The 26470-nt window shown below is 40.0% G+C and overlaps 1 protein-coding gene across 8 annotated transcripts in view; it reads left to right on the top strand.

The window, feature by feature from the left end:
• The window catches only part of POSTN (periostin), a 75417-nt gene that overhangs the window by 29482 nt on the left and 19465 nt on the right, over positions 1 to 26470 (top strand). For all 8 annotated transcript variants that reach the window (XM_075592057.1, XM_075592056.1, XM_075592061.1 and 5 more), the window contains exons 3-14: positions 2063 to 2127; positions 3774 to 3931; positions 5518 to 5682; positions 6869 to 7015; positions 7960 to 8101; positions 9962 to 10174; positions 10951 to 11085; positions 12618 to 12766; positions 14284 to 14420; positions 17838 to 17968; positions 18334 to 18464; positions 20525 to 20627. In XM_075592057.1, the coding sequence (XP_075448172.1) occupies positions 2063 to 2127; positions 3774 to 3931; positions 5518 to 5682; positions 6869 to 7015; positions 7960 to 8101; positions 9962 to 10174; positions 10951 to 11085; positions 12618 to 12766; positions 14284 to 14420; positions 17838 to 17968; positions 18334 to 18464; positions 20525 to 20627 (1676 nt within the window). The remainder of the gene's footprint in view (positions 1 to 2062; positions 2128 to 3773; positions 3932 to 5517; positions 5683 to 6868; positions 7016 to 7959; positions 8102 to 9961; positions 10175 to 10950; positions 11086 to 12617; positions 12767 to 14283; positions 14421 to 17837; positions 17969 to 18333; positions 18465 to 20524; positions 20628 to 26470) is intronic.

A 26470-nucleotide genomic window follows, 5' to 3' on the forward strand; every position in this document is an offset into this window, starting at 1 on the left:
TAATATGCAAGGGCTACCAAGATACTGTATTATTATGTATAAAACCGAGTACAGTATACACCAAGCATAAGATGCCCCTGTATAAATCTTTAGTAAGTTCATTCCTTAAATTTGAAGTACACTCAATGCCACTGCCCCCTCACATCTCAGCCCTATCCACAAATATATACCTAAATGCCTCCTACATTTGCCCACAACATCTGCCTTTCCTCCCACCTAATTACTTCTTCTCACACCCGCCTACCACGTACCACCAGACTCTCCCTCAACCTTCAGATGTTTAAAAACTCCCTGAAAACTAAGGATTTCAAGGAAGCCTACTTGCCATACCTCTAACATCTAATTCCCTTCCCACCAACCCCATTGGGACCAGCTGTGTGACTGGACAAATCTTCACCCTATGTACTGTAACATCCCTATTCTAGCCTGAGCCACACCTTATCCTACAATGAGCAGCCACCTTACCTTCTTATTCAAACATTATCCCTCATTCCCTCTAGATTTTAAGCTCTCACAAGCAGGACCTTCACTAGCTGTTTGTATCTGTTTGTCCTTACCTGTATAGCTCTGTACCCCATTATACACACTGTGGAATATGTTGATGCTTCACAAATAAATTATGATGATAATAATAATAATAATAATAATAACAATAATAATAAATAAGAGAGAGTAGTACTTTGGGTTTGTAGATGGGCAGTGTTCTGTGTGTCTCCACTACCATTGCACTTATGAAACTGTATGAAAAGTACAGAGAACCACCAATGTACCTTCATTATAATAATATATCATAATATTAACATTAGTTAAAAATAATAATAAAATGTATATTCAAATTTGCATTCTCGCCTCCGTCACTGCATTATATGCAGCAGGGGTAGAGGGAGAGTGGGAATGCAATTTTCAAAATATATTAGTTTTAACTATATTTGGTACATATACTGTACAGATGTAGCAGATATTCTTGTACCCATTAACACAATCTGTAGCATCAAATCATGTGCGTTATTTAACATTAGTGCTAGTGCTACTGAAAGCAATGGTTAAAGAGATAACGCACGTTTTTTTATTTAACACGTTGCTTTGTGCATTAACTCGCATTAACAGGAGTAATATCATCTGATACATCTGTGTGTCTATATATTTTCATTGCGGGGACCTTCATGCAGCAGTCTATCAACAAGGGCAGACGATGAGGATATATACCAAGCATTATAATGATAATGATGATAATATTCTAATTATAATTATTATTCTAAATGAAGCTATATATAATGAAATGCGCGTTGGGCGCATGATGATGTCATCAGCCCCCGTTATGGGGCTGTTTTAAAACAGTGTCCGTCAGCCATCTCTCTAGTTTTGCCCTATATATAACAATAGTGTAGCAGCTAGGTAATGGTTCTTTATGTATATTGGTACTAAATATCTGGATTTACCACCTATTTTAGGTCACATGGTGTTCCATCCCTGCTGTATTCACTACCCTATCGGGCTAGCTAGCAAAGTGGTGGGCTTGTTTGCTCACCCTGGCTTTTTGCACCTTTTGTAGCCTCTAACACTCCAAATTCAATCATATATTGGAGTATTTACACATGAGAGGTATTCTTGGTGCATGTGTTACTTCATTTAATTTATTTTTACTTGTTATTACACATTTTTTCGGTAATATATGTTTTGAGTATATAGTATTAAAAGTTACATTTTATCAATTGGTAGTGGGCATTTAAGTGAATTTTCTTTGGAGTACAGTCATTTTGTAATCCTCACCTTTTCCTATATATAATGAACTGTGAAAAAAAATATTTAAATAGAGTAAAATATATTGGAGGAGCGAGCAGCTGTGAGTACCGCAAGATCAGCTGTTGCTTTGACAGACAATCTTGCTGTATTTCAGGGCTGAGCCCAAAGCTTAGCAAAATCATGTTTAAGGAAGATAAATGGATCAGAAAGATGGGAATTTTGGTAGGACCTTAATATTTTTATATCTCACAGAACTCACCCATTTTTAGTAATGTATGTATTATGTGAATTTAATGATTCTGACATTCTTTTTGAACAGGACTGTTTTGTATGAATGCTGTCCTGGCTACATGAAATTGAATGGCCAACAAGGATGTCCTGCAGGTACTATTAGACTATGTTACCTTTTTCTAATACAACAAAAACATGGGAGAACTGAGACTGTTTACCTTATTCTTCACTCTAACATTTACAAACTACAGTAAATAAAGCATACAAAGGAACTTATCTGGGTATCCTCCTTTTTTGTCCAGGACCCTATATCAAGAACAAAAACAGAAGAAAAATATGTCTTTCTTTTGGCAAACATTTATTTTATACTGTACATATATTTTTAATGGCTGTAGTCATAAAGTATAAAGAAAACGTGTATATCAAGATATAGGATAAAGTATCTGTCATCTAAATTTAGCATAGGTAAAACTTGATGGACACATGCCTTTATTTTAATCTCATCTACTATGTAGCTATGTAACTATCTATATCTGTAATATACATTTTAGTAATATATGAGCTTTTTAAATACAGTATATGTTTTAAAACAGAAGCTGCGTACTGAACTATATCACAAAGTGCATATTTTTTAGTGTTCTTATGATGGAATGTAAATTGTCAAAATAAAACCTTTTCACATAAAAGACACATATACAGTAGAGCCATTAAATCAGGGCTCATAATATCACATTACCTCAATCAGTAATGGACGTTATTTTCCCTGAGGTTAACACGTATTCTCAAAGCTATTAGCATAGGCTCAATGTCACGTTTGTGTAGCTTCCAATAATGTGATGTTAAGTATATCTTACTCTCACCCAGACCCTACAAAAGGGCTTTCTCTCTCCTTCCCTCCATTATACATTTAACACAATGTTGTTTCCAGGAGAAAACATGACTTAACATTACGTTATTACAGTATGTTTTGAAGATACTGCACCGACACACTTTATTCGAGCAAATACCCGGTATGTACCTGGCAGATACCTGGAATGCGCCACTCCTAACCTCTGACAAGCCACGTTGCATTTGCCTTCCCAGCCTGGGTTCATGCCTGGCTGATGGGTGGCTGATCTGTTAAATGATAATGATTAGGATTTAATAGGCTGCAATGCTTCGCGTGTCTACCAGATGGCATAAATTCATGAATTGTAATGCAGTTTATATATATATACTGTGCAGTATTGCAGCCAGCGGGAATAAAATGCTTCAATCCCTGCTTGGAAAATAACTCAATGTACTCGGGCAGAAAACAGTCACAAACCTCAATACACCCGGGTATACCCGAATTCGTGGGACTAGCCAAGCTCGAATAAAGTGTGTCGCCAGTGTATGTAGCAAGGCTTAACTTGATGATGATCTGGCCCAAGATATCTACAAAGGGCGTATGGTTTATGGCTTTTTATAATTTATTTGAATTGTCGCCTTTGATTTTCCATTATCCATATTCATGATGCATTGGATGCCCAGCCAGCAATTACAATTGACCAGTTTTCTTGTTGCTACTAATTTTATAGGCATACAATATACCGTAGATGGGTGTGATGGAATTGTAGTATAATATCCTGGAGTTAGAGAGAAGGAAACATATAAATATAGAAAATGTGTGGTACCTCATTCAAGTAAACTATACATTTGATATTATATAAACATTCAACCTATACAAATGTTAGGACATTCTTTTATTTGCCTGGAATGGGGTCATCATGAATGTTATGTGTCTAATGTGCTTAAACATGTTTCTCTCATTGTACCAGTTGCACCTATTGACAATGTATATGGCACCCTTGGGATTGTGGGAGCCACAGCAACACAAGACTACTCGGACAAGTCACAATTAAGAAAGGAGATTGAAGGAGTGGGCTCCTTTACTTTCTTTGCACCCAGTAATGATGCATGGGACCTACTGGATTCCGTAAGGATATTTTTAAGCATATTGTTACCACTCATGTTGGTTAATGCTTTTATGTACTAAAAATTCTGCTGAAATTAGCAACAAAAAACAAGGTCAAGTCCTAATTTCTAGTATTAATTAATATTGATTTCCATAATTTTATAGCATCAAGTGAATACTATGTATTTTATTTTTCAACATCGTAGATTAATATATATATATATATATATATATATAATCAAAAAATAAATAGATGATACCGTTCTGTGGCTAACAAAATGCTTTTATTTGTGCGAGCTTTCGAGATACACTGATCTCTTCTTCCGCCGATTTTACAATGAATGAAGCAAGCAAAGGGTATACTTAAAAACAGTGTCTCTTGGAATGTTACCTGTGCTTGTCCTTCCCCCGGTGTGGATGAGATTTATGGCTAGAGGTGTTAAATGGTTCCTGAAAGTAAGGGATGTAAGCCATAAATCTCATCCACACCGGGGGAAGGACAAGCACAGATAACATTCCAAGAGACACTGTTTTTAAGTATATCCTTTGCTTGTTTCATTCATTGTAACATCGCCGGAAGAAGAGATCAGTGTATCTCGAAAGCTCGCACAAATAAAAGCATTTCGTTATCCACAGAACGGTATAATCTATTTATTTTTTGATTATTGAAGCTCGGCTAACATGGTACTGATACCTCTACATATATATATATATAGTGTAAACAATGTTATAGGCTAAATTACAACTTGAAGATGATTTAAATCTATATGGTTGAGGAATAAGGAATATCATTAAACATTTCTGCGGTCCATGTGCAAAGCAATGCATTTCATGCCGGAACAGGATTAATTAAACAGTTACGGGCAAACCCTAATTAGGTTCAGCCTTCAAGTTATTAAGGTGCTGTTTCAGGTTTTGGGCAGGCATTACATAAACCATACTGGATCAGCACTCAAAAAGTAAATCCAACAAAATGAAGGCCTTACATTTTTCTTTTGATCTCACCATGTTTCTTCTTTAATTTATCAAAAAATCAGCAATACAGAAAAAATCAGCACACACAGGGAGAGGAAAAGTTAGCTGACACACACTGTTATATGTGCACAATAGAGCAACGTATCCAGGCTTCCTGGCCCCTTCGTCAGGCTCGGTGCTAGTTCATTATTATTTTTTAGCCAGGCATTAAACAGGCTTGAACTTGAAAAGTGGAACTAGTTTGCTCTACATTTTTCTTCAGTGCTTTGTATTTGTGATTACACACATCTGTGAAAATGAGAAAGTACAGTATGAGTTTCTTACAGTATCATACATCTCAATTGAAGTTAAAAAAAATGGAGGTGAGACTGTGTTTGAGATGGTCCTTATTTATACAAAACAAAGAATACATTGCTGTTTTTCCATTTTATTCTGTTTAAACTCCAACTAATTAAACTTATTCACACTTTATTGACTCTTTTTCCAACTCTTAGTTTTAGAAAGGTTGACATGAGGTTGAGAAAAATTTAAGAACTGTAACAGGTGATTACCAAGTGATTACCATGTTATAAAATAGAAACCATACTTAATTCTTTATTAATTATGTTAATTACTTGTGTGTCCCTTTGTAGGAAACACGTGACGCATTGCTAAGCAATGTAAATATTGAGCTGCTTAATGCTCTTCATTATCATATGATTAATAAACGGATGCTGACCAAGGATCTTAAAAATGGCTTATCTGTTAAGTCCATGTTTAATGACCAAGAACTTATAATAAATCACTATGCAAATGGGGTAAGTGTTCTTTTTATTACATAGGTTTTCTTCTATATTTTTCTTGCAGGTGTCCAAATACAAACCTTGAAAAATTATTCTACTAAGAGCACATTTATGGAATTTTCAAATGTTTTTTTTTCTTTTGACATCTCCTGTTTACTTATCAGTCATCCTGCTGAAAAACTGTAACCAAACTGTGTTGAAACAGAACCAGATCTAAAAAAACAAAACTGTATTCATTAATAAATATGATACTTCTAGATTAAATTATTTTCTCTTTTTTATTGTCTTCTGTGAAGCACAGTAGATCACAATGTTTACATTTTATAAATAAAAAAACTTGTTTTTTTTAATTCATTTTCATAATGGTTAATTTATTTGCATTGTATTGTACAAATAAATGCATTCCAAAAATATAAATAATTCCAATACAATATTTGACAAAATAAATGAACAGTGTACCAGGCCATTTAAAAATACAGGCATACACCGGTTTAAGGACACTCACTTTAAGTACACTCGCGAGTAAGGACATATCGCCCAATAGGCAAACGGCAGCTCACGCATGCGCCTTTCAGCACATCCTGAACAGCAATACCAGCTCCCTACCTGTACCGAAGCTGTGCACAAGCGGGGAGACTATAGAGCCTGTTACAAATGTGTTATTTACATCAGTTATGCACGTATATGATGATTGCAGTACTGTACAGTGCATGCATCGATAAGTGGGAAAAAGGGAGTGCTTCACTTTAAGTACATTTTCGCTTTACATACTTGCTCCGGTCCCATTGCGTACGTTAATGCGGGGTATGCCTGTATACTTGTGCAGTAAGAAAGATGCACTCGGTCTTTAAAAATATACATTTTAATGCCTCATTTGTATGCGATCCACAATACTTAAAAAAACATCCATTTGGTAAGCTAGACACTGCCTTCCCCATGGTACTGAAAGTTTTAATAACAAAATAACAGCATCAGACAATATACTTTAAGTTCAATGATGTGTTACAAAATGAAGCAGCATTTAGTACATACAGTACAATTCATGATTTTCTTTAATCAGAAATATCATGAAATGTTTAGATATAATCTGTATTGATTATTCCTAATTTACTGTATATTGTGTTTCTTATGAAAGAGAAGACTTCTTCTGAGTATTTAACATGCAACTTAATGTATTTTATTTCTCAATCATGTAAAATAGATTGTCACTGTTAACTGTGCAAGAGTGATCCACGGGAACCAGATAGCCACAAATGGTGTTGTTCATGTCATTGACCGAGTTGTGACCGCTGCTGGAAATACCATGGAAGATTATATAGAAGCTGAAGATGATCTGTCATCTCTTAGAGTAAGTTGAAATCTCCCAAATGTTTGTATCTCATTGCAAATACATGATAAAATATAGCCATTGAACCTGTACATTGCATAGTTATTTTTTTCCACTGTAAATAAAATATATACCTACAATAGTTGGCTGAGGATTTCATTATTGCCTAGTTTGTAAATGTTTACCGAAATAGAAAAACGGTAGTTGCGAACAGAAAGGAAATACTGTATATATGGTCCTAGGTGCTTACGATAGTCAAAAAGATATAGTATAAAAATACAGCAATCCATTACAGCATTTTAAGCAGTATTTAATACCTGTGTCATTATTTCTGGCAACGTAGGCCCGATTAGTCATACCAAGTCAAACTTGGACCCTGACCATTCATACCTAAACTTGGCATTACTCCCATCCAGACACTGAAATAGGGCAAAAGCAATATGCAAAGCTCTATTTCAGTGTTTGGATGGAAACAACAGCCGGTTTATGTACAGTATGACCTAAATAACATTGTTTTATTTCCCTGAGTTATTTCACTCTCTTCTTCCCTCCTTCAAAAGCCCTATTCCAGTGTGGATGAGAGTAATGCCTATATAACGTCACATTAACTATTTGCTAATCGGATCAAGTGTGGATGTTATTTTTGCACATATTTTGTAAGTACGGTGTAAACCTTAGGGCCAATAATGTCAGTTCTTGATTTAGGTAACATCATGTTATGTCCCCTGATTTAACAGAGTTTAGTGAGTCTCGGCCTTAGATATAAAAGAAGTTGCCAATAAAGCTTTTCATCTCTTGTTGCCTTCTTAAAACATATTCTAATTAAGTTTGATTCCGCATATAAAAAGTAAACCCATCCATAAAGTCAGAAATATATATAAAATTTCTTAAATAGAGAGATTTTATAGAATTTCCTAGTATTAAATATGATAATATGTCATAATCTCATATTTTATGCATTTTAGGCAGCTGCTATCGCTTCAAATGTATTGGAAACTCTTGGCAAACCCGGCCATTATACACTGTTTGCTCCAACTAATGAAGCTTTTGAGAAACTTCCACGAGGTGTTCTTGAGAGGATTATGAGTGATAAACAGGCTGCTGAAGGTATGTCTTTTTTTTAAAATGATAATAAAGATTAATTTAAAAAGGAAAAATTGGTTTTAGTTTAAATTAATATTTTCCACTACTCTTCCCCCTAAATTGTTGTATGCAGGTGTTTGGCGCTTTCATAGTCTCATGTGACAAAAAATATCCTGACAGCAGATGTACTATTAAATACTCATAAAATAAATATTTGAATATAATATAAACTAATGGAGTTGGAAGGAAATATCCTTGAATTTAGCATGATGCGAAATGGCCATTCTAATCCAATAAAACAAAAAACACAGTTTCATGGAATATTTTGGTCAGAGCGAAATTCGCAGAAAATAAAAACAATCTGCTGTATGACATGTTAAAACCCTTACAAGTCCACATGTATCAAAAAAAAACACCTTTTTTTAAGCTCTCTCGTTAAAATGTCATCAGCACTGAAAGTTTTTTCTCTGAGATATGACTATTCAGTGTTTTCATGTTAGCCCTGGTGATGTGGGAGCTTGTATGTAAATATAAGGTGCCCAGTGCTGCAAAAGATAAACTGTTGAACTGAAAAGCATCGGTCTGTAGATTGAAACTACTGATCTGAACTGCTGGGAGAGATAAAACACTGAAAGGATTCAGGTCTTCTCTCTACTGAATTCCTTTGTTTTGGATATTAGCCTTCCTACTAAAATTTGAAGGTCCATAACCATCAGTGTGTTCCTATTCATAATTTATTAATGATTCATATTTTCCTCTCACCAGTCACTCACTGTGCAGACAAAGACATCTGTGACTGATTACCACAGGTGAAGAGGATATTGGGATATCCCAGCTTCAGCACAGATGGCACAATCAGTCCCTGCTTCAGCACAGATGGCTCAATCAGAGCCTCAGTCTTGGACTGAGACTCTGATTGAACCACCTGTGCTGAAGGTGGGATATCCTGAAAACCTGACCTGTTGGGGGGGCTTGATGACAGGAGTTGAGCACCCCTGGTGTAGGGTATTTAGAGAATCAGCAAAAATGACTAAGGGGCTGATTCTATATGTGCCAAAGTGCCTGAGTGGGCTGTATTCGGAAGAAATTCCCCATTGGAGTCAATGGGGAATTGCATCCAAAAATGGACCAACAGCCGTTTTGACACATACACACACAGTCAGCCCCTAATTCTGAAAATGTTATGAGAAGGCCAGAATGTCTTATTTCTGTAATACAATGGGAAATTATGTTATATTTGGTAAATTACTGTACTCTATTTTCTTTGCCACCGTAACTGGTTTACTTGGTTATAGCTTAGAATAATGTATAAAATAATATGAACAAATCACAAGAATTTATGCACATGACACAGTACAGTAAATCTTTTTAAAATATGTTTCTTTCTTGTAAGTTCTATACATTTCAGTCGATATAAAAAAAGGTATTTTAAAGACAGAAAGTTAATTATTCTATATCAGAGTAACAGCTTTACATCAACTACGTATGTAGAATTAGTTGGAAATTAGTTTAATTTTCAAATGGAAATCAATCTGTTGCTTCCCCTTACAATGACCTTCAGATTGGAAAATAAGTTCCTGGAAATGGGATGCTGCCAGAAACAGAAACAAATAACATTATATAGATGTAAGGCGCCTATTGAGTATTTGGCAAACATATATCACTATGGAGAGGGAAAAAAGGTTCCGAATCTTTTCTGGAACACATTAACAATGAGGGATATATTCATACAAAAACAGCTTAAATTAATTTTGCCTGTTAACCCTTTCACTGACAAAAGAATAGTGCGTACATTTTTGGCAGCCATTATAGCAGTCAGGAAAGGGGTACATCTTTGTTTAATAATCATCATTTTTATTGTAACCTGTTTCTATGTTCTTTTAGCTCTTATGAAGTACCATATTCTGAACACAGTCCAGTGCTCTGAAGCCATTATGGGTGGGGCAGTTTATGATACCTTGGAAGGAAATGCACTTCAGATAGGATGTGACGGTGACAAGCTGACAGTAAATGGTGTTCAGATGGTAAATCGCAAGGATATCGTAACAAGCAATGGTGTCATTCACTTAATTGACCAGGTTCTGATTCCTGATTCTGGTGAGTTATTAATCTTCATTTATTTTATTAAGGGTAAAAATGTGAATTATTTATCCAGCGGACTGTATGATTTCCATGCCTCATGCGAGTGATTAGCTGTTCTATTACAAGGGAGGATGAGGGCATGAATTTGAGTTTTTACTGTAGAGTGACCGAGGAAAAGATGCATTATAGCAGTAATGGAAACTTTCCAAAATATATTTGCAAACTTATTTTGCAGTTTTTTTTTTTTAACCAATATTAATTCCTGGTGAACCAATTAACAGAACTTTTAATCACACATTTCCACCCCCATCAATTTGCTGTTTTGCCTATGAATCTCAGATTAGTCCCAATTCACAAGTGATTTGCCAAGCATTTTCTTCGCTCATATAAGGTAAAATTTGCATTTCAGGCTCTAAATGGGAGTTAGCTTCATTAATTTAAATATTTGAATAATTTTTACCCTGCTGGGAAAAAGTCCAATTTTGCATGGTTTTCTAACTCGGCCGAATACTTCGCATGTGTCTAGTGTGAAGATGTGAAGACGGAAACATCAAGATTTAGTAAGACAATAAATATCAAAGAAGAGGGAGGAATGGAACGAATACCTAAGCAAACAGTAACAGGATGCATCGTAGTGTTTTTGACCGTGACAGAAAAGTCATGGATCAATTACAGGTCCTGTTTATTAGGTCCCGGACAGATTTACAGAATTATCTATGCTGTTATTAATTGTTTCAAGGAAAAATAAACTATAAGAAAGAGCTGATATATTTTTTTGTTAAATATTTTAGCCAAGCAAGTTATTGAGCTTGCGGGAAGCCAACAGACCACTTTCACTGACCTCATGGCACAGCTGGGTCTGGCAGCCACTCTAAAACAAGATACAGAATACACACTTCTTGCACCTTTAAATGGTGCTTTCTCTGGTAAGTAATGAGTGCACAATAAAACATTTAATGCACACTTATGTTATCTTTCAGTATAATTGATGTGACTGACAGCCATTTCACAACAAGTTATATAGATGGCAATTGAGAAATTATGTTCCATATTTGAGTAGGTTTTTATCCTTCGTCGTGAAGTATTTTTCTGCTCCGTTACAACCCTGGGCACATACAGTACTGTATGGACTGCCACAGTTTATGTTGTGATTTTGAGATTGGAAGTGGAACACAACCAGTTGCAACATATAGCAATACTGGATTTTACTTCTTTTTCTCTGATCACAGCGTTTTTCTTTTTTTTCTATAACTAATGATGTCACACTCCACTCAAAGGTCAGTATGCTGTTAGGTCGTCTTCCCCTTGCTGTGGAATAGTTCCCTTCCTCAAATTAATGGGACTAAAATATTTTTCCAGTAGAGGGATGGCAGCTTTACAGCATATTAAATGTGGACTTGAGAGGGACCTGCAAGGTGTATTTTATGAGCCAGTTTCCAGCAATGCTACATTATAGCTTTAAGCAAATAACAAGAAACTCCTACTGGTCCCATTATTTAAATCCTCAGTCCCTTTTTTGGGAGGTTTTACCTTCTTAGATTTAGAGTTTAGCTACAATCCTCCAACTCCAGTAACCTTCAGTTGACAAGAAATTAGATTTTAGTTTGGCAAGTTTCTGTGAAAAAAAACTCCAAAGGAGTCATCAGTACAAATCTGCAGCATCATCTACCAATTATGTTATAGTTTCTATTTTCCGGTGGAGCGAGGCTTACATACTGATGGCCTTGTTGTTTTCTTGGTCATGTATTTTTGTTTGAGAGATTTAGGGGTTTATTCTATATCAGACGAAGTGGCCGGTGGAGATGTTTTTGGTTGAAATTCCCCATTTACAGTACTTCAATGAAGAATTTCAGCTGAAAACATTCCGATTGCCCAGTGGCGTAACCACACCATAAGGGCCCCCGGGTAAACTCGCGGCATCATGATCTCATGATGTTGCTGCGTCACATGTCAGAGTGTTGTCATGGCAATGCATCGCAATGTGACGTTGCGTCGCCACAACGCTGCAACGTCGATGGAGGAGGGTTGCTCTGTTACAGATTCCCTGCTCTCTCCCCTAGCAATCAATTTCATTGCTGTGGGCCTCTGTAATCGCTTGGGGGGGTTTATCAAGAATCCGGAGGGAGGATCTCAACTCCATTTGGAGCCCCCCAGGCTGGGACCCCTGGAACGTGCCCGGGCATCTCAGACAGTACTTACACCACTGCGATCCCGAGGTTAAGATAATATAGAATAAGCCCCTTCATGTGTAATTTCTTGTCAAGCCGTGGTTCTTATAGTTTAAAACATGCCAGATGAGTTTCATGGATCTCAGCATCTAAACAAAGTATAACAAAAATCTTAAGCAGTACAGCATGCAGCCTTAATGCAATAAAGTGTGTTGTTTATTACATTTCTGTATTTTAAAAAAAAGTCAGAACGTAGTTGGTTATTTATCAAAAAAATATGATGTTTGCAGATGAAACCTTAAAAATGGATCAGCGTCTTCTTAAAATGGTCCTGCAGAATCACATTCTAAAATCAAAAATTGTCCTTAATGAACTTTACAATGGACAGAGATTGGAAACCATGGGTGGAAAATTTCTCCGAGTCTTTGTTTACCGTACCGTAAGTAAATTAAATCACACATAACATATATCTGTGTCTCTGTTTATACTATTTTAGAATGTCCACAAGCACTGCAGGGGTAGAGCTATTAGATCAAACAGTCCAACCTATTAGAATTATTGGGTTAGACACACACATTTTAGCAAGCTCAAAACCTAGTCACTCAGTATTATATATTTAATTGTGCCAATTGGAATGAAACTGGGAAAGTTACCTCAAATATACAACTGTAAACAATTAAGGCCCAATGCACATCCAATATGACAAATTATTTGATTACTTTCTATTTGTTTTTTTTATCATATTATATGTATAGGTCATTTTGTTTGTGGTTATGAATAAAAATATTGCCTTTTAATGGAAAAATTCTAACACCACTGAAATGTGAGAACTCATACTGTAGGAAAAGTGGCAGGACATTTACATTTACTTTAATTGTATTTTATTATATTCACTATGAAATACAGTACTTATCTAAATTATTTTGGAAACAGTGTTCCCTAGTCACCCTCTTTTTTAAGGACATTTTTTTAATCCTAATTAGAATAGCTGTTCTATTGAGCTGCAATTAGACAAAACTAATATCTTACTGGGCACTCTTGACCAAAACCCATCCAGTCTTTGTCTGAATATAATTAATAAACTTGCCAGTAAGGTCTAGTAAGCCAGGTCAGTAAAACAGAGTTGTAACTATAGACGGGTAAACCTTTCAGAATCCGATCCACAGATTTTCCCACGCTTTTTCAGGCCAAATCTGATCACCACACTGAAATCTAAAGTCGTATTTCATCCACTTTAGCTGCTCAGATTCTTTCAAATCCGTCCACGGGGCTCAGACGCTCAAATTTATATACTCCTCCTGCACCAATTATAACTCCATTTGACCAATTTGGATTCAGTTTGCAAGTTTGGATTTGAAATCCGTTGGATGGATTTTCAGTAATAGGACAAAAAAACGAACCTGCCTTTTTAAGACTAATCCGTAGAAATACGCAACTCAAAGGACCAATCTCACCCATCTCTAGTTTAAACTCTCTTCCCCAGAATATTCAGGGATTTCAGCTAGTCTAATTAGCACCCAAATATTCACACCCTTCAACAGCCTGGTTATGTCATACTGATGCTTTAGGCCCTTATTTGTTGGAAGGTCTTCCAAAGCATTAGAGCAGAGAGGTTTAAACAGCACTTTAGGACAAGTTCAATCATGTTTAGGGTCCATGCAGCTCAAATTGTTGATTTTTTGGGGAAGCTTTATTAAGGTTTCGAGATGGCTCCTGGTGATAAAAGAGTATTCCTCGAAATTCAAATTCATTTTCCTACATAACTGCCAAACGATCAGTGAATCTATCAGAGGGTTAAATTAAAAAGCAAGTTATACTGTTTTCTCACCACCTCAGTCAATCATGTAAAAATCAAATACATTACAATCAATGTCACTGGATGTCAACGAAGCATAAAAAATACTTATGTGTACAATTTCAAAAATACGCAACTGTAAAATCATGTACCTCTGTCAGGCTGTGTGCATTGAAAATTCCTGCATGCTCCGTGGAAGCAAAGAAGGAAGGAATGGTGCAATTCATTCTTTCACTAAGATTATTAAGCCAGCGGAGAAGTCATTCCTTGAAATTTTGAGCCTTGACAAACGTTTCAGGTAAGTGTTGTCTATTTATAAAATATATTTAATTTATATACCTAGAAAATATATTTACATGGTCAAAAATATATTTTTGCCTACATCGACTACTGAAGCACAGGTGACACTAATAGCAACTGATGTGAGCACTATTGTTGAGCCTGTGCTGAAAAGAATGTTTCATTTCTGTGCTTAATGTTCATTTACCAAAGTAGGCTTCTAAGAGCTAGAGGAGGGTTAAAAACTCAACAAATTGAGAAATGTATTACTATTTATGTGTGTATGCATATCTTTATTTATACAGCATCCACTGTGTATTCAGAGCTTTACAAAAAATAGACAAAAAAAAAAAAAACAGTACATTACAGGGAATTATAATACAATAAGTGCAACACAGTCAGACAAAAGGAAAGAAAATCCCTGCCCAAGGGAGCTTACCATCTAAGAGGGATGTTGAGCGTTACAGAGATAGCATGTGAGGGAATAAGTTCAGTAGAGACAACAATGAAGGAAAAGGTTTCTGGTGAGAGCAGTAAAGTTGAAAGAAGTGGAAAGGAGACAGTTATGGGTAGAGCGCAGGAGACGAGCAGGGGTATAACAAGAGATCAAATCTGATACTTTATGTAGGAAGGAGCAGATGAGTGGAAAGCATTAAGGGTACAGAGAAGAACTTTGTAGGTTATCAGAAATGTAATGAGAAGCCAGGAGAGGGATTTAAGGAGGATATGAGCAGAAGAATTTGGAATAGATTGCAATGGAGAAAGGTGTGAGGCAGGGAGGCCTGTCAGCACTATGTTACAATAATCCAAATGAGAGAGGGTAAAGACATGCATTCGTTTTAGCAGTAGATTGAAAGAGGAAAGGACGGATCTTGGCAATATTATGGAGGAAGAAGCGACACATTTTAGCCATGCTATGAATGTGAATGGAGAAGGAAAGGGAAGACTGTAATGTTACCCCTAGGCAACATTACGGAGTGGAATTTTAAAACATAGAGCTGTTCTTAAAGTATCACACAGAATTCCTTATATAGAAATGGGAGGAAACAGAGCCTATTTATGATAAGTGAAAGAAACAGTTAACCGACCATTAACATCATTTGCAGCTTAGATTACAAAAGAGATTCGGACGAGCTTTGAGTGTATTCAGGTTTACCAGGAGTAAACAAAGAATATCCAGAGATGGCAAATGTAATTGGATATGTGTAGAAGTGAGGTTTCTTTATGAAAATTAGTACTTTGGTTATGTTTTCACAAAGCATGAATTTTGATGAGGTCATTAGCTGGAAAGAAAACATCTAATTTAGATCCGCTGACCAAACAGTTTCCAGCATGTATTCATGTAGCACAGGTTTATATGAAACAGTATGAAACAGTTGTGTAATATACCACTTGTAGCCATCTGGCTTATATTCAGCAAGTCAGGCTCTCCCTGGAGCTTTATGCATTTGGGTTTGGCTCAGAGGTTTTATTTTGTAGCTCAGTTCAGATGCTAAGAAGTTACTGTAGCTATTTCAATCCAGCTGTAATGCACTACCTTACACAATGTTACAGTACATCAATTTCATGTTAGAGGCAATAGGTATTGATCCAGATACAAAAAAAAATGTTGATTTTAATTTGCTCAATTTTTATTATTACTCCATAACATCATTCAATGGTCCAGATACATCAAGTAGTGCTAAGGAAAAGTGGAGATGTTATCTCCAAAAACTAATATATGTTTGGTCAACTAGCATACTAGTTGACATCTCCACATTTATTTACCTGTATGTGTGGGGGCATTTAATTGGACTGAGTGCCCTCTTTCACTTGTTGTGAGTTATTTTTAGTTGCACACTTTTTTCCATTTTTTCCACCTGTGGATTCATGCCTGCTAGGCATGTACCAATGGCTCGACATGCTTGCTCCATTCGGCCTTCTTGGAGCCCATCAGAGTGCCTAGCATATCTAAGAGGGTCCGGTTGAACCTTTCCGGCAGGGTGTCTCCTTCAGTGTGGTAGGGAGTTGTGCGAGACTTCTCGATGGTGAGCAGTTTAAGAAGCTCTTTGATTAACTTGCTCTTGTTGTCTCTTCCTTGATTGGAGTGCATCTGATTAGGTAGCCCGTAGTGGATGAAATACATCTCGCACAGGGACGGTGGGGACATGTTCCAATCTTTAGCGGATTTATCTTTAATTTAGATCAGACACACCAGGTCTGAATCTCAGCAGCGAGTCAAAATGTAGCCCCCTTTCCCTATGCCTAAGGGAAACTATGTGGGGGACTACGTGTGCTTCTGTACCTGTTGCTCACAGGAGGCCTAAGCCTCCACCACTGAGAGTCTGGGGTGAGCTCTTTCTCCTTTAGTGCAGTACCTCCATTTATTAGGAATCCCTGCGTTGGCAGGATAACCCCTCACACGACTAACACAAGGTATAAAACAAGTATTTATTGAACACACATATAACCATATACTGTAACAATGGTAACACCCAGGGTATACCCAATAGCCCCAGCACTGGATAATTCCTCCCAAAGTACGGAGGATGTGGTGATACTTATAACTCTGGTGTCCTTCCCAATGTTAGTCCCACCCAATGTATGTGATAGCAATACCGCGTGGCTGTCCGTTCACTGATACAATTAAACCTCTATGTAATAATGGGGAAGCGTACCTATCTCGGGCTATCCCTACAATACTCAACTCAGGTGACTCAAGGCCTTGCTGGGACCTAAGGGGCAAGCCTAGGCCTAGTCCAGGGAAGCACTGCTTCCTGGACACTACCTCTCTTCTTGCCGCCCTCCGTCCGACTGACGCACAGTGTATTTTTGCGCCAAAGATATCTGTTCTTTCCTTTCTTGAGCCCTTTTGGCTGGGGTGCCCCATGAGGGTCCTACCCCAAAGGATCCTGGGACTCGTAGTCCCTCACGGCATCTTGCTGAGCCATTTTAAGATGACCACCACACTAACACTACAGTGCATGCGTGCCTCGGTATTATGCGCATGCGCAAGATCTTAAGATGTCCGCCGCCTGTCCTGGAGCACCGGAGTGGAGTTCAGGTTCCGGTACCTAACCGCCAGCTCCCCTGCACCTACGTTAGGGGAAAAAGGGGGGCTCGGCTACATACAGTTATATTTTTCTCTGTTATTTGAGTACTTCAGTATTAAGCTTTCGAGAGTTGTCTAATAGTATCAATTGTTAGTCCAAATAAAAAAGGTATCACCTAATACTAAAGTACTTGTTTACTCTGCACTATCGCAACTGGACAAAACACAGCTATTTATACTTAATTCTGGTTTTTTTTTAAACTGTGAATAATTCAAACATCGTAGATATAAACATTGCATATTAATTGTCTTACTTTATATATTATATAAACTGCTTGTATTACATGGAGTGTTTGTATATTTAGATAACAATTCATATAAACGTTCTTCCTTTGTTATTGGTAGCATTTTCCTAAACCTGGTTGAACATGCTGAATTGAAAGAGCTTCTATCCCAGCCTGGTTCCTGGACCCTGTTTGTTCCAACCAATGATGCTTTTAAAGGTCTCAGTGCTGAAGAATTAGAAATCTTAAAACGTAAGTAACATTGCAAATATTTTTTTCACATATTAAATGTAGCGAGGCAAGGTCGAATAAGTAAACAGTGAAGAATAACAGAAAAGATGCATACAGTATATTTTAATAAAGTGGGTCAGTTTAAATGTTATGTTTAGGAATTAAGCAATCCTTTTAAATACAGTACATATATTCTCCTTTAAATGTTTTTTTATTTATTATTTAAATGTTCTCTGGTGTTCTTGTTCCAGTAAATGGCCCAGTGCTTTCTTAGTAACTTTGGGTATGACATGGTTTATATAAAAATGCACAGGCTCGAAGTAGAAAGAAAAACACAAGAAAAAGCAGCAGTTTCATGTGATTACACTGTAAATTTGTGCTTACAGGAGACAAAGTCGCTCTTCAAAATATCCTTCTTTATCACCTGACGCAAGGTGTGTTCATTGGAAGTGGATTTGAATCTGGTGTAACAAATATTCTGAAATCTCTTCAAGGAAGTAAAATCATGGTCAAAACGGTAAGCAGATGTCTTCTTTTATAAACAGGCTTTTTTTAAAATAAATGTCTAATTCCACTCTTATAAACATTGCTTGGTGTCTTATTAACATTTGTAATGTTTGATGTTGAGAGGTTCAATTATTATTTACTTAGATAATATGCCATTTATTTTAATAATGTATTCACAATGATTATAATTTGAATAATGAAATGTATATGGTTAGATGGCAGTAAATGGTTATTGAAGTTGGAAAGTACAATTAAGGTAATATGTATCCGGTAGTATCCACAGATGTGTAGTACAGAAAGTGTCTTTGCATGAAACATTATACCACAACAAGAAAACATACAACAGTTACTAAAGAGACAGCTGAGCTCACTTGAAAAATGACAACAATATTCAGAATTTGCTTATATTTCATCTGAAATGATGAGCAAATTCAGTTGTAATACATACAAGGAACTCAATTGCTGAAAAGGTAATCTAAATAGAAGCATTTATTAGTTATTTATTTAGTTATAAAATGTTTTACCAGGAAGTAATACATTGAGAGTTACCTCTCATTTTCAAGTATGTCCTGGTCAAAGAGTTATGAGGATAGATACATGGTTATAAATACATAGTTACATTAAGTGAACAGGGTTATACCTTATATATTTAGCAGGGTACCCTCCCTTGCTTCCTCCCTGACAGTTGTCCCATCGTTTGGGAGGGTTTAGTGAGCTGTGTCGGCCATGTTGTGGTTGGCACAGCCACATACATTTGAACTATGTGTAAAGCAGTAGCCATCTTGAGGTTGTCACTGCTGGAGGAGGATGTCCTGTCATTCAAGATATCCTCTGCGGACTGGAGACGGCGTGCTCATTCATGACGTAGACGGTGAAGGGAGAGGTAGTGTCCGGGGAGCTAGTCAAGTCCCCTGGACTAGGACAGACCCATTCCCTGTAGGCCCCAGGTAGTTTCCCCTACACCGTAGTGGATGTATTGTAGGGCCGGCCCATTGTAAGGGATTTGCCCCATTAGTATACAGACGATAAGGCGGAGCTGACGGAGACACAGCAGAATATTCCCCAGGCCTGGTGGCATCGATTTTGCAGTAGTACCGGCCATATGGCGGGAAGGGGATTGTGTTGGAGGCCCTGCATTATGGGACAATGTTTGCAGCCTATTTACAATTCCCCTGGTTTACCTGAGTAAGCCAGGAAGGTACCACCACGTGCACCAACACCAAACCGGGTGGGTAGCACTGCCCTCACATATATCTAGGTGGGCCTGTTAAGATGGACATTGGTTTTCGGGTGGCCAGAGCACCCCCAGTACTTTGGGGGATGTTTACTGTATTCTGTGTATGCTATACTGTTGAGACTATGGGACCAAAATAAATAGGTTGCACATACTTCTTGTGATTGTAGTTATTGGAGGTATACCAAGTAGGTATACCCGTTCCCGTGAGGGGCTATCCTGCCAACATAGGGATCCTCACGTCCTCATGGATGGAGGTGCTAAACCAACCACCCCAGGCTCCACAAGCGCGGAGGCTTAGGCCATTTGTGAGCCTAACAGTTAGCACCATATCTCCCTGAGGAGGAGGGAAGGGGCATTACATATATAAAGACATTGCATGAACAGTTTAACATATTTTATTTTTTAGGCGTATAAAACAGTTACCGGGCAGATTAAAATGTGAGACAGCTTTAGTTTTGTAAGAATTTAGACTGAGAGTCTCAGGTAGTTTGTTCCAGGTGTGAGGTGTATGGTAAGAAAAGGAGGCGCGGTCGGGTACTTTGTTCAAACTTGGGGCCGCGAACATTTGTTTAAGTCTAGAAGCTTCACATTTTCTAGCTCATTATATATTTACAGCTGAGATATTAAGAGAAGGGCTTACTGTAGGTATAGAAAAGATAATAGATTCACTAACCTCTGAGAAGGATATTTTTAAATTATATGCAGGTTTATCTACTGCTTTAAGGACATATTGCCAATGTTGTGTCGGTCCTCTTAAAAAAATGATATGCAAGTGATGAATAGCAAACGGTGAATATTTTATAAAATTAATGTTCAATATTTTCTTTCTTTAGATAAATGATTCTATTTCTGTGAATGAGGTTATTTCAAAGGAGGCAGATCTTATGGCAAACAATGGTGTAATCCATGTTGTAGATAAACTACTTTTCCCTACAGGTTAGTATGGTAAAAGATGTAATATTTATTAATGGACATATGGTAATGAAGGGACTGCAGTGTGTAGCACTCTGCATGTATCCTATTGTGCACATTGTATACAATTACTATAATGTACTGTACTGTAAATGTTGTGGATGATAATGTTGGGAAAATGTTAGAGACGGTTCCCATCTACACACACAAACATGTTATAATGGATAAAAAAGAAAAATAACCTCCATCCGGCAGAGTGCTTTAACAAAAGAATACAGCATAATCAAGCATACAGAAAACATTCTACAGATTACAGTGCTCCTCCTCCTCCCTTATGGCCCAAAAGATATATCTGGTTGGATGTAAGGCCAACATTTACACAACATTACGTTATCTCGAAATAACATTATGTCAACCCTACTGTACTGTATGTTAATTACAGGAAAACAATAGCTATTCCTGTTCTATGTAAAGTTACATTATTTTCCTGGAACCAGGGTCACGAATGATGTATGAATGATTCCAGTAAGCTCAACTCATGTCCTCCCTCTTCCAAAGCATGACAAGTCCTTAATGTCTTTCTTAATTTTATTGCTGGATTAGAAAACACAGGAACTTGTGGGTGTAGTGTAGGCAGAGAGTGCTTCTCTATGTGGGATGCTTCTATGGGGTTAGACTAAGGTAAGAGAGAAAGGCCTTACCAGGGGTGGATGCAGACAGGTCTGTACTCACTGTAATCTAGGGTGGAAAAGGAAGTGAGGGGCAGGGGTCACACTAAAGGTTGAGTGGGACTGCACTAACTGTCAGCAAAAGACAGGGGAGAACATGGGAAAGTCCATTAACTGGGAGGACTGGAGAAGCTGCAGTAGCAGTTCACTGATTACGTGCTCAGAGGCAAGAAATGCAACATTGTTGCATGTTACACAGGCACAGTGTGTGTATGTGGAACCAATGCCTGCAGCTGAACTTAAGGAGCTGACAAGCAGAAGGGGGGTCGGGCAAGGATGTGATTCTTGTTCCATGACACTCCCCGTCTGGTATCTGGAGATACCACTATATAACTGGAATATGTGGAACATATGTGCAATGCATAACAAAGATAACATCACATTCTCAAACAATGCAAGAGTCCATGTCCACATAGCGATGTGACACCGGCCGGTATCACTGGTATCAAGGTCCCTTGGCCAAGGTTCTTTGGCAAAGGATGCAGGGTGGATGCACAGCTCCAGGTTTGCTGGTTGCACCACAATATCTTTGTATAAAAGTCTCTGGCACTGTTTCCTTTTAGTCTTGTAAGAGAGCAGTCCTTTTGTCTCTGTAGTTTCACCCACAGAGTGTATCCCCTTGTAGGTATACCAGCCGTGGCAGCCTGTTGCTCTATCACCTGGCGTTTGGCAGAAGGAGAGGGCTTTTGGCTCCTTGTGGGAGCGGATTACTGTCCCTGGAAAACTGGTTGTCGAATGTAATCCAATAAAGGGGGCGTCGTTCAGGGAGACTCCCTGAAGCTGAGCGCTGGGGTTGAACATTACCCGGATTTGATCGGGTTCCTGAGGGTGGTAGGCCCCAGGTGATTGGAGGTACCGACATTCTTCGCCTTCCTCCATTAGAGGTGCTGGCTTTGCGTGGCCGGTAAAGAATATCTTCTGGATGAAGACCACAAAGTTGTTTTTGGTCTCTGGTTCCCTTTGTGGGCCGCAGAGGTGCGAGGTGAACCTAGAGATGGCATGTTCTCCATTGTTTGGGAAGCGCCTCCTTGGTGAACGGAATGGTAGCGGAGTCACCCGACTGCTTAGTCCGTCTTTAGAGAGCTCCTTGACAGTTAACCTCGGGAATCCTCTATCTTCCCTCGATGGTGTTTGTTTGTCATCGTTCCTTGTTGTCTGGAACGCTGTGCACCGTAGTTCATTGGTACATTTCTCTTGCACGAGAACATCTCCGCGTAGTTTGGTGAAACGCTTTTGTGTTTCTTTGTTGACTGCCATCGGGAGGTTGTTTTATCCCTGGACATGACGAAGAACAGTCTCTTTTGTCCTTGTAAATCCTTTTGGGAAATGTCTCTGCAACTGTCCCCTCTTACGTGTTTGAACGAACAGTCCTTTTGACACTGTGGCTTCGCCTGTGGGGCGCAATCTTTTGTGGCTATGCCAGCCGTGGCAATTGGTTGCTCTGTTGCTTGATACTCTGTGGAGAGGAACAACTGTACGTCTTAATTGTGCCCTTGCTCGCGGGAGTATTGTCTGATTGTTTGTTGTTTTTAGGACGATCCCTTTTGTCGGTCACCTTTGGGAGGTTACTCTCTTCCTTCGGTGGAATCGACTCATCATCCTTGGCTGTCTGGACTGCTGAGCATCCTAAGCCATTGTCGCGTCCCATCGGCGTGAGGATGTTTTTGTTGGTCTCAGGGGTCTGACCTTGTCTTTTCTCTTCACTTGGCCCTTCGGTCACTTGGAGATGGCCAAGACATGGTTCAGGGAGAGATGTGTGTCCACATTCTGTCACCTCTGTTCTGCGGGCATCAACATAGTCTTGCCCGTGCTCTTTGTTAGTGCACGAGTTGCCGACTATCACCCATCCTAGGTCGAGTCTTTGGGCGTATGGCGCGTTGTGGGGTCCGTTATGCAGTTTACGGACTTTATGTACCCTCATGATGTCCCTACCGAGCAGGAGCAGGATCTTGGCGTCTTGTTCCACCGGCCGGATGTGGTTGGCTATTCCTTCGAGGTGGGGGTAATGGTGTGCCACGTCTGGTGTGGGTATCTCGTCCCTGTTTGTGGCCATGTGGTTGCACTCGATGAGTGTGGGAAGGGGCATGTTCACTTTGCCGTCTATTGAACATATGGTGTAGCCATTCACTCTTCTCCCTGTGGTCTCCATTTGCCCTGCGCACGTTCTGAGAGTGTAAGGAGAAGCACCATCTTGTATGTTAAACATGTCGAAGAACTCTGACCTGACCAGTGATCGGTTGCTCTGGTCGTCGAGGATTGCGTACATCCGAATAGCCTTCTCAGGTTGTCCCTGGGGGTGCACTGCGACAAGGCATATTTTGGAGCAGGACATTTTGTCACCTTCTTTTCCGCAAACTTCAGTGCGCTGAGATGTGACGGATGTTGACTCTCCTTCTTCTTTCTCCCCGCCATGCTCCGCTATGGAGGATGGGTTCTTGAGTTGGTGGAGTGTCATCGCCTCTGGGTGTAACGCTGTCACGTGCTTGTCACTCTCGCACACTGTGCATTTGATCTCTTCCTTACAGTCCCTGGCTAGGTGAGTCGTGGAACCGCAGCACTTGAAGCAAACTCCGAATTCTCCAAGTAACCTCTTGCGTTCCTCTAGGGACTTCATCCTGAACCCAAAGCACTTGTTGAGTGGGTGTGGCTTCTTGTGTATGGGACATTCCCTGTTTGGGTCCCTTGGTTCCTTGTCTCCGGCGACCGACTGATCGGGAGTAGTTTGGGTCGTGTGAGGCACGTCCGTCCTGCGGGCCGAGACGGGTGTTTGGGGGTTACCATATCTCGTCGCTGGTCTCTCGTTCTTCAGGCTGCTCGCACTGTATGTGGCTTGCGCACCTAAGATGAAACTGGGATCGTTCCTTGTCCTTGCCGCTTCGCGGATGAAGCTCACGAAGAATTAGAATGGGGGGAAGACAACCTGCTTCTCCCTTTTGTATTTGGAACCTTGTGAAAGCCACCTTTCTTGGAGGTTGAAGGGTAGCTTCTCCAGGATGGGTCTCACTCCACGAGCTGAATCTAGGGCATTGAGACCTATTAAGGAATGGTCTTTCCTTGCGAACTCCAGTTCTTGCAGCAGGTCTCCAAGATCTCGTAACTTCGAGTAGTCTTTAGTTGTGATCTTGGGGAAGCTCTCGATTCTTTTGAAGAGTGAATCTTCGACTGCTTCGGGGCTGCCATAGGACTCTTCTAGCCTTTCCCACACTAGGTCAAGACCTACTTGGGGTTGATGCGCGTTTGCCTTCCGAAGTCTCTGCGCTTGCTCCCTGGATACGTTCCCCAGGAACTTGACTAACAGGTTGAGCTCTTCCCTTGCTGAGAAGTCCAAGCTGTCGATTGTGTCTTTGAACGTGAACTTCCACGTCCGGTAGTTCTCAGGGCGGTCATCGAAGCTGATGAGTCCTGCGTGCAACAAGTCGCGCCGGATCATGTACTTGGCTATGTCTGTCAAACCTGAGACATCGGCGCGTTTGCCCCGTTCTGAGGTAGTTGCTGGGACGGTCTGTGCGGTCGCCTCTTCCTTGGCGTGGATGCGTGATGGCAGCTGGCCAGTTTGAGGGGCTGTTTTCTCCCACGTGGGTGTACCTGGATTGCGATCCTGTTGTGGTGCATCCGTGTGCGCGCTGGCGTGTGGATCACTGTTGCGGCTGTGGCTATCCCAGGCAGCATGTACCATTGCAGGAACGGCATCTTCTCCTCGTGGGCCTAGCAAGTCTTCGTTGTCTGTGGAGTCGCTCCATCCGTGTTGGGATGGTGCACTGGTGTTTGCACTGAAGAGGCTCCTTACGTAGTCTTCGGTGCGTTGGGCTGGATCCTCTGAGGCAATCCGTCTGTACGGTTGCTCCCCGCCGTCCTGTTGCGCGGCTGCTTCTAGGACTTCAGCTTGGGCTATGGCGGCGGCGGCTTCCTTCTCTTGATTAAGCGCCTCTAGTTCCGCATCAAATTCGGCTTTCCTACGCGCAGTGGCTGCGGCAGTAGAGGCATTAGCGGCGGCTGTCTGTTCCTCCTCCTCTATGCGCGCTCTTCCTGCTCTTATGGCTGCCTCTCTGCGACTATATTCGGCCCTGGCACGTGCGGCCTCTGCGGTGGCTCGCGCCTTAGTAGCGTTTGCGCTTGCGCTGGACACATTGGATTGCGCTGATTTTGCTGACCTTGATGAGTGCCTGGATGTGCTTGAGCGCTGCGATGCGGTCTCCAGGAGGAGCTCATTTCTCTCGCTTTGGGCGTCTGAGATGGCGGTCTGCACGACGCCATCGCACTCCAGGTCAATCGCCTTTTGCAGATCGCGTTCCCGCGTGCTGTCTTCTGTGTTAGTTCTTGTCAGATAGGTGAAATATGCCTGTGACAGCGTTACGTAACGTCTATGGCTTGACTTAATCTGAGTGATAGCTTGCTTAATCTGGGTTGCTTGATCGCTAGCACTTGCGACATTACTTATCTCACGATCAGTGTCCTCCCAGGCCTTCTCTAATTTAGCGCGGTGCACTTCAACGTCAGTTTCGTATTTTTCGCGGGCCTTTTGTGTCAGTGCGACTGCCCGTTTGGGCCTTGCGCCTGCCTGCGCCTGTTGCAGTTGCGCGGCGGTCTCTGTGTCTGAGTGATCGCTCTCCTGCGTGATGTCTGGTGAGGCTCTGAGTTCTGCCATGCTGTAGGTGTGTGTAGGCCTTTTGCCAGTGCGTGTGGCGTGCGGTCTTTTACCTTGTCAGCGAAGGGCGTCTGTCTCAGATGGTGCCGAGCGGTGTCCTGCAGCGTGCAGCGTTGGGGTAGCTGTACTTACAGGTGTCCGTAGGCTCCTCACTGTGGGGCTGAGCAGCGGGTGGACTCAGACAGAGAGAAAGGCAGTTAGTAATTGTGAGAGAAGCACTGTTTGTTGCAAGGCTGCCGTGCAGTTTGAGCTACTGGTTGTCTGTGAAAGCTGCAGACTGTTTGCAGTTTTAGCTACTTGGTGCTTCCTTTGTGTGGTGTAGAGGTTGCTCTATATAGCTGTGTAAGCTGCTTGCTTGTACTGCTGTAGAGGCCACTCTGTATAATGGAGTCTGGAGTAGCAGCTCCTGTAAGTGTCTGTAAGGCATACGATTATCTTTTCACTATTCTGTTTAAACTGCTGCTTGTTTTGCAGAAAGCTGTAGCAGTTTGCTG

Source organism: Ascaphus truei, chromosome 3, assembly GCF_040206685.1.
Source record: "Ascaphus truei isolate aAscTru1 chromosome 3, aAscTru1.hap1, whole genome shotgun sequence".
In the NCBI taxonomy this organism is placed as follows: Eukaryota; Metazoa; Chordata; class Amphibia; order Anura; family Ascaphidae; genus Ascaphus; species Ascaphus truei.